The following is an 8,645-nucleotide window of genomic DNA, read 5'->3' as shown; positions in this document are numbered from 1 at the left end:
GTATATCCGTCCATTCCCTCCTTAGCTCTATATCATCAAGTTTCAGCAAACCCTAGTCCGATTTTGAATCCAGTCCATCTCTTGAACTTCGCAGTGAACTCCGTAATCGCAAGACCCCATGGAGGCAGTTCGGCGCACGTTCTCTCGCCATCAAGTAGCACGGCACTCCTCCCCTTCGTAATACTGAGTGAAAACCAACACAGTCTGCTCTAGCTTTGCAAACCTTCACCATATCATCCTCATCAATCCGACCGCTCATCGAAGTTGTCCGAGCAGAGAAGCCTGAAATAAAAACAACAGCCTCATGAGAACCAACAACGATGGACACAATCAAGCTGTGCCGTCTGCTTTTTTCGTGACTCCGTCTTGGCCTGTAGGTGTAGCCGATTCATCATCTGATTTTTCCTTGCCAAGGATCTTTTCTTCTTCACCAGAGCAGTCTCTGACATTGAACCACCCGCCGCGCTCCCACTGTCCTGGGGCATATAAACACGTTGCACGAGTGTCGTCCTCCACTATTCCCAAGAGTAAGGTATTGAGACGCCTGAAATCGATGGGCTTCAGAATCCATCCGTCGAAACCTGCACTGACGTATTTCTCTCTCTCACGCTCTATCAGGGATGCCGAAACAGCAAAAATGGGAATTCTGCCATTATGATTGGCGATGGAAGAGTGCCCACCGTGCTCACTAGAATTTTCGAAGGCTCGGATCATCTTGGTGCTCGTCAGGCCATCAACTATCGGCATCTACGATGAGAAATTGGCTGTCAGCACAGGAGATAACTAGGGACCGATCGGAAGCACATACCTGCATGTCCATCAAGACGACATCAAAGGCACTAGACTTTTCACGATAAACCGTCGCGCAGTCTTCGCCGTTTACAGCATGTGAAACTTGATGGCCTGATTTCTCCAGGCGCTTCCGCAGAATTCGTGAGTTGATGGGGTCATCCTCGGCGATAAGGACTTGCAACTTGGTAGTATCTGGCCCTGAGACGACACTTGTGGCCGTTCCGATTGTACCGCTTTCCGAGGCTGCACCATGCTTATGTTTCTCTGATACTTCAAATAGCACTCGAGATGATGCGCTCTGAGGCAAAGAGGACGGTGGTTCCAAGTACTCGTCAGGAATTTTGACCGCCCTGATGGGAGTTTTCGTATCCTTCACGCTACTAAAGCCCACTTCAGTCCGTGATGAGGAGTCTATTGCAGGACCATTCTTCTGGCTTGTCCGCACCGAATTGGGCGATCCCGTGACGCTAACATTTGAAGAGTTGCCGTCTGAGGACTTTGGTCGATAGAGTGTTTCCCTGGAGAATTGGCGCTGAGCAACTGGTCGGCTCATGTCCACCTCTCCAATAGACAATGGCGTTTGAATGGCGTCTATCAAGCGATCTGCATCACTCCGAGAACTCTTGTCGCTGGCTCTGCTAGTCCCTGTGGCGACGCTCTTCTGACTCTCGAGACTTCTGGTTTCCGCTTTTGGACCCGAATCCACAGGCATCATTTCTTCAAACCCATCATTTTGTTCCGTTTGCTTGCTTCCGCGATCAATGAGCATGAGTTCGCCGTCGTTGTCAGGCATGACCGCAGTAGTCACGGATGCTACGCTGGAATCTGCAGCTGAATCCGAATGCCTTAGGCCTTCAACTGGTGCTGGCGCGTCATCCGGGATATCGAAAGGCAGCTGTATGATAAATCGTGATCCTGTACCTTGTTCTGACTTGAGGCGCAGCTGGCCATCCATATTCCGAACGATTCTGGCAACGACGGCCAATCCAAGGCCCAAGATTCTATCTTCTTTTCCGGCTGCATCATCCTTGGAAGGCAAGGTCGTTTCATCTAATTCGACGCTGACTTGCTCCAGATCTCGGAAGAGAGTGTCCAACTGCCTGGCCGTCATTCCTTTGCCCGTGTCTTCGACCAGAATTTCGATGCGTACACGTCGGTCAAGAACTTCGCTAACGTATAGTTCGACCTTGACATACCCATTAGCGGTATTTTGCACGGCGTTGGCTGCGACGTTGGAAATGGCCTGTCTGAGACGTCGGCTATCACCACATACGTGACGAGGAAGGCCGGGGTGTTCGATGACTTGGTACTCAATGCCCTTCCTCTTAGCGTCGTTGACAAATGGCTCTGTTGCTTCCCGTATGCACATGCCAAAGTCAAACACTTCATCCTTGACTAGGTTCTGGCCTTCCTCTGTTTGGGTGAGATCGAGTAGGTCGTTAATGACGTAAATCAGCGACTTAGACGCAGAGTGAGATTTTGCCAGGTTGTCGCGAGTCTCTTGGTCCAGAGAGCCTTCCAACGCGATTTCCAGGTAATTGATGATGGCGTTTAAGGGGGTGCGTACTTCGTGTGCCGAATTTGCGAGCAGAAGTCGTGTAAGACGGCTGCTCTGCAACGCAGCTTCTTTCTGTCTCCACACTTCGATAAATTTGCCATAGACAAGACACAGCACAGCCGATGTCTCAACCTGTTCTTCGGACCACTCTCGACACTTACCAAGCACCGTCTCGTGCCAGGTTTTGAAGCTTTTCCGGGGCTCCAGGTAGGCAGCTGTTCCTTCGCGCAAAGTCTTTTCGTACGGATTGCCGGCCCATTTGACCTCCTTGACCTGGCCCTTTCGGAAAAAAACGATGAAGTCATTGCCGCCCACACTTAACGGGACGTAGAGGAGGCCTGCGATGACGGTGAAGCCCAGGGGATAGCGCAAGTCTGGAAAATCCTCCCGAATATCCTGAGAGGTGACCACAGACGTGAGTTTGCGTAAGCGCAGGTATTCCAGCATCGCCAGAGCCTCCTGAGACTGCTCGATCTCGCCAAGAATCTTGGTTTCTCCCTTAATTGAAAGCATCCCAAAGTCTGCATCAAAAAGCTTCAGGAGATCGTCCGACGACGCGATGATGTACCCAGATGGATTTTTCTCCGTAGGTGCAGTGTTGATGAGTTTTCGAGCTTGAAGTCGGGTTGCGTACGATAATCTCTCGATGTTCCGTGACGCCGTATCCCCAACCAGGCGACACATTTTGCGGATAGGAAAAGATACCCGCATGCCTTTGCGGCCGTAAGAATGACACGCAATGAGGCCCCACAGCTCGTTGAAAGCATTGATGGAAACCGACATGGAGGATCGTACGGCCATATTGGCGAGATATTTGAGGTGAATAGGAGACATGGCTCGCAGATACGAGTGGCTGAGGTCTAGGGGCAGGTCGAGATCCTCCTTGGCTTTGCAGACCAATCTTGCGGTCTCGAGGTCGCGATCGTATAGAAGCCTCACCTTGTTCAACTTATACAAGTCGCGAGCTTGCCGTGGAATGTCGGAGGCCGGGAAATGAAGTCCCTTGTACAGATCCTTCGTATGCGTGGTATCAACCAACTCGGTGACGACCTTTCCGTTGTAGGAAGAGTCGAATTGGTAGATCATGACTCGGTGAAAGCCGGTGAGTTCTTTGACAATGCCCACCAATATTTTCAAGAATCCTTCCAGATTGGAAGCCGCAGCAAGCTGCTCTTGTACCTGGGACATGATGTCGAAAACTTGCATGGCCCCAGCGTCACCTCTACGCTTTCGCGCACTTCGTAAGACCCTCAAAGGCTTGCTCAAGATTTCGGTGCTTTCGGCCAGTTCTTCCATCGTTGGGTTGGACTGGAGTGTATCCTCTGGTGTGTTGGGAGTAGCCTCTTCTGGTGGGCGAAGTGGAAACTGATGATCATCATCTATCTCAAACTCGCAGATTATCAGGTCAGGATGCGCTGGATTTATGTGTATAGCGCACCAGAGCTTGACGCTCTTCCTCCTTGGTGGACGAATCGACAGGCTAAAGACCTCGGGTCCGTTGATGGCTGGGTCGGCATCCTCGTCACGGATGAAGTCAATGTGATCCAATAGGTTATCCTGCTGCTCTTCGGTTAGGATATCGAGAAAGCTATTCAGACGAAACAGCAGCTGAGGCGAGTAGCCCGTTAACCTCTCCGTATTCTCGCTGGCGTAACGAACAGAGAAGCGCCCGTCTGCCTCTTCCCGAATGGCCACCAGGGCACCGAATCCCTGAACGGCACCAGGAGTGTGGATAGGTTCGTCTTCGCATCGTTGCAAAACATTGTCGGTGCCGGTGATGACATGGTGACCTTCGTCTGTCATGACGTATTTGAAGCGCGTCGTGAAAAGACCATCATTACCGAGTTCGCTAAGCTGGCTTGTGGTGAGGGATGCTGGGCGCTGGGAGGAATCATCCCCTGGCACCGACTCATCTTCGCCGTCTGAGACGACGTCTTGAAATAGTTCGAGGGGCTTCGAATTCGCATGGCGCACGGCATCGGCCTGGACGCTTGATAACGGCCCGCTATCAGTGTTCTTTCTCCGGGTCAAGACAGGTTGTCGGTCGCTCGGCGAAGTTACTGTGGAGGGGCGAGAATGGGAGGTGGTGGCAGAGGCGGAATCACGGCGAAAGGCGGCGCCAAGGGCAGCGGTGTCGATTCGAGGGTCACCAGGCCGGGGTGCCGGATATTGACCGTGGTCGGGTAGTCGGGGAAAGTAGTCGTGTTCGCTTGATGATCTACCGGTGCGCTGGACACTCACGACGGAGCGGATGGGAAATACCCTATCTGAAGGGTCAGGGCTCGCACCGTGACCAAGCTGGCGATCGGAGCTGGCGCTCCATGATGAAGAGCAACTGGGGGTAGCAGCATTGGCGGAGACGGGTGCAGAAGATGCAGCAGAGGCGGCAGGGGCGTCAGATGTGGACGAGTCGTCGACTTGCGGCGCGGCGGGGTTTGAATGGGAGCTCGCGATGGGAGTTGCCTCAGACGAATCGTCCGTTGTAGACTGGTCGGCGAAAGTAACGGAAGGCCGGCGGGTGTCGGATTGGGCGTCCATACTTGACGATACGCGGCGAAAGACCTAAAAGTCTATGAAATCCCACAAGGATGCAAGCTCTGGACGCGACCTCGCCGGAGGCTCAGAGGTCCGCAATCAGTAAAGCTTAGCATGAGGCAACAAGACAAACAGAGCACTCTCTCGTTGTTGTTGGTGTTGTTGTTGTTGTTTTGGGAGCCCCAAGATAGAGAGGAAACGGATTTGTGTCGAGGAAGACACAGCGTCGGCAAGGATAGGAGAAAGGAGGACTAGGCCCCCAGTGTCCTTGTCGGCGGACTGGCTGCGAGACGCTCTATTCGTCGATCATTCGGGTCCGGAGGGGCAGCCCTGATGGGAAAGTCGGGGGATGGGATGCGGTTTTGCGGTTCTTCGATTGTACGATTGTACGATTGTTCGGAGGCAAGTGAGCGAGCCGGGGGTTGGTTGGTTGGCTGTTGTGGACAGGGCCCTGCTGCTGTATTCGTACAGAGTAGAGTGGGCGCGCCGGGGGTAGCGGGCAGTGGTGGACAGTGGTTGTAGGAACACCTCGATGACTGTCAGACACGGAGATGGAGGTGCGAATGGGAATTGCAGCTCTCAGATTCCCTCGAACATTGGTAGATCGGTTTGTGGCGGCGGTGATTGAGGGGCTTGGGGTGCGGTAAATGGCAGGCGTTGTGGGTACCCCGTCGTGCGCGGTAAGTACGCATACAGCGACGTCAACGAAGCACCAGCTAGCTACCTAGGGCAGAGTAGGTATGTTAACCGAGAGGCTCCAATCGAAAGGCAAGCATGCGTGGCAACGAATGGCTTAAGGCAAGATCAGGGTGACGGCTATGTGTATGCGATCAACGTAGCGGTAGGTGATGCAAGAACGGAATTCTGTGGCGGTGGTCCAAGGTAGGGTCAGGGTAAGGTAGGTAGGTAGACTAACGTTTGAAAGGTAGGTAGGTAGGTAAGTAAGGTAGGCAGGCAGGCAGTATAGTGTATTGCTAGTAACAATGCGGCAGCAGGTGGTGGTCGCGTAATAGGTACCACGAAGGGGGGCAGAGATCCTAATCACAAGAGATCAAGAGTCGACCGGATGGCAAATGCAGCACCGTGCGGGTAGGTGTACGTTTACGGCGAATATCGAGGCCGCTGACGGAGGGAAGATTAATGTGTCAAGGGTGAGGGTCCAAGGCAGAGGAGAGAGGAGTAGGGAGAGAGTGTGGAAGAAAAAGAGTGTGTGAAGGAGGGAGAGCGGGAGGGAGAGGGAGAGGAAGCCACAGACACGGGCGTAGAGACTTCAACGAGGGTTTTCGCAAGTACCTGCCCCGGAGTGGCAACAATCAATCATCATCAACGAGGCAAGGCAAGTACACTAGAGATGAAGAGAGGACGGAGAAAAAGAGGGGAAGGAGGAAGGAAGGAAATGTGAATCTACAGCAAGGTGAGTGGCAGCCTTCATTGGCTTCATTGGCAGCCTTGAACAGGAAAGACATGGACGGACAGCAACCTGTCTAAGGCACATACACCAGTCTCTCTCGGGCTGGATTCTTCGTCCAGGGCTCTGGACTGCGGACTCTACTCAAGGCAGACTCTGGATTGGATTCCAGTCTGAATTATGGAGTCTACGGCGTACATACATAGGAACGAGACGAGACGAGGCGCTTGGAAACATCCAGGCAAAACGACGGCCAAGTTGACCCAGCCAACCAGCCCATGATGCAGTCGAACTGTAAGGTAAGGTAAGGTAAGGCAAGGTACGGACGCCTACCTACATGCCTCCCTACCCAAAGCCCACAGCTCCCACGGGTGCGCCAGCTCTAGCAGCAACAGACCAGCATACGCACTGTGCCAGCAGCAGCAAGCAAGCAGCAGCAGACCCTCACTCAGGTGGCGGCTGTCGACCAGGGCAGCTCGAGTCCAGGAGTGGTGCGAGGGATCATGGATGTGCGGCCTAGGCTTTCTTAGCGTGTCGATCACTGGTCAAGTGGTCCCCATCGTGGATTAAGCCTGGCCATCAGTCTTTGCTCTCCTTTCTCAGGCATTACCCATGCTCATCTACATAGTAACGCTACTGCGTACTGCGTAGAGTCCGTCCTGCACCTCATCCGAGGCATGTACTGCGCACTTACTTTGAGTACCGCCGTCGGGTAAGGTGCCTCTCGTGCGCTCCTTGTCGAGGGCACAAGCGTCATGACCGAGCACAACCCTTCCCACCAAGGTATTCAGGACGTCTTGCATCGTTCATCCGTCGCCTACCTTACGAATACGTACGCAGCAGCCAGCGCCTTCGCTGAGGTGAGAGGCACATGCGCGCTGCCAGAGACCCATACTGCCCACTGCGCTGCACTGCACTGCAGACATACGGACAGACATGGGACAGTTGGAGACTTGGGCAGGGGCACCCTCGCACAGGAAATCGAGTGGACGTTTTGCTCCGAAGTCGACTGCTGCACTGGGCTGTTTTGCCGTGAAGGAAGGCACCGCACGTCACACGTCCAACAGGCATCTACATAGTATCCGTAGGCTCTAGGAGTTTGGTCTTCAACCTTCACCGACCTCACAGTCGGTCGCACCAACAAGCCGCATTCGAGAAGCGGCACTTGCCGGAGGGCCACATAGGGCTCAGCTGACAGGAATTGCTGCAATGTCCCGAGCCCGGCAAAGCAAGCAAGCAACTTGATCCCAACCAGTCTGAAGAGATGAAGTGCATTCTTCTCCGTCGAGGTCGGGCTGAAGTGGGATTGGGCAGCCTGGAACGCAGCGGGTACACGTGCCGCTCGGGGCCTACGCAGTACCCGTACACTACTCTGTATTCCATTCCTGAATGCGTGAAGAGCAGGGTTTCCCGGAGACTCCCCATCTGCATGGCATGCTCCTGATCCCTCTGTTCTCTGTTGCAGTAGGGAGGACAAAGTCTTGTGCGAGTTGGAAATCTTCTCAGTGAGAATCTGCCGTTCCCAACCAAGGCATCCCGGGATTCTTCTGCGGGGGGAGGGGAGGGTCCCGAATGTCATATGTCATTACGGGAACATTCGAGACCAGGTTTCTCCCATGGACTTTGCATGGCAAAATTGAGCGAGAGGGATGGGATTTCTGGCGGTGGAGAAAGGTCATCCGGATTTTCTACAACTACGCGCCCCATCCCTCCAGCGGCAATTGCCCGAAGCTATACCCCACAAAGTCGCTTTTACTTCTACTTCTTCTTCTTCTTCTTCTTCTTCTTCCATGGAGTGTCTGCAGCCAGGCCAGGTCTACTTATGCTCAGTATGTACCTAGGCTATCGGCGCACTGGACTGGAGCAGCCGCGATAAACCAAGAGAAGAAAAGAACGAATGAGAAGATACAACAACAAGTATACAACATCATGGCAAAAAGAGTCTGTTCAATATAAATTGCAGAGCAAGCATATCTCAGCCGACAAGCGAGGCAAAAGCCAATGCCAAAGGTCCTCTTCCGCCCGGGGGGGCGTGCTCTACTGCGTCCAGTAAGCAGCGGGAGCTTGTTCCAAGGGGGATATCGTATCCGGCTGGCTGGGCTCCCTATTTTTTTTGTTTTTTGTTTTTTTTGCCCTCTTTCTTTCGCCGCCCCCTCCCCCCTTCTTCTTCTTCTTTCTCGGTCTATCGGCTTCCACTGCAACTTCCCGTTCCTCCCTCCACTTGGCGAGACGTAGTTCCATAGGATAATAAGATGCCGGGGGGAGGGCGATTCAAGTGTCAAAAATGCCCACAAGGGGGAGAGAAGAGGGGTAGCAAGACCAAGAGCAAGAGAAGCATTGGAGGGGAACGAA

The 8,645-nt window shown here is 53.5% G+C and overlaps 1 protein-coding gene across 1 annotated transcript; it reads right to left on the bottom strand.

The window, feature by feature from the left end:
* Positions 1 to 330: 330 nt before the first annotated feature.
* On the bottom strand, positions 331 to 4,888 carry bphB (Cyanobacterial phytochrome B; the record flags this gene model as incomplete). The annotated part of the gene is made up of 2 exons (XM_066153161.1): positions 331 to 747; positions 809 to 4,888. 2 exons carry the CDS (start codon positions 4,886 to 4,888, stop codon positions 331 to 333), a joined length of 4,497 nt encoding a protein of 1,498 aa, XP_066007530.1.
* Between the last annotated feature and the right edge of the window lie 3,757 nt (positions 4,889 to 8,645).

The sequence above is a fragment of the Colletotrichum fructicola genome (genome assembly GCF_000319635.2).
Source record: "Colletotrichum fructicola Nara gc5 chromosome Unknown KSG_Nara_v1_contig09, whole genome shotgun sequence".
NCBI classification, from domain to species: domain Eukaryota; kingdom Fungi; phylum Ascomycota; class Sordariomycetes; order Glomerellales; family Glomerellaceae; genus Colletotrichum; species Colletotrichum fructicola.
Note: the sequence above shows the minus strand (reverse complement) of the source record. Positions and strands in the feature narration are given on the sequence as shown.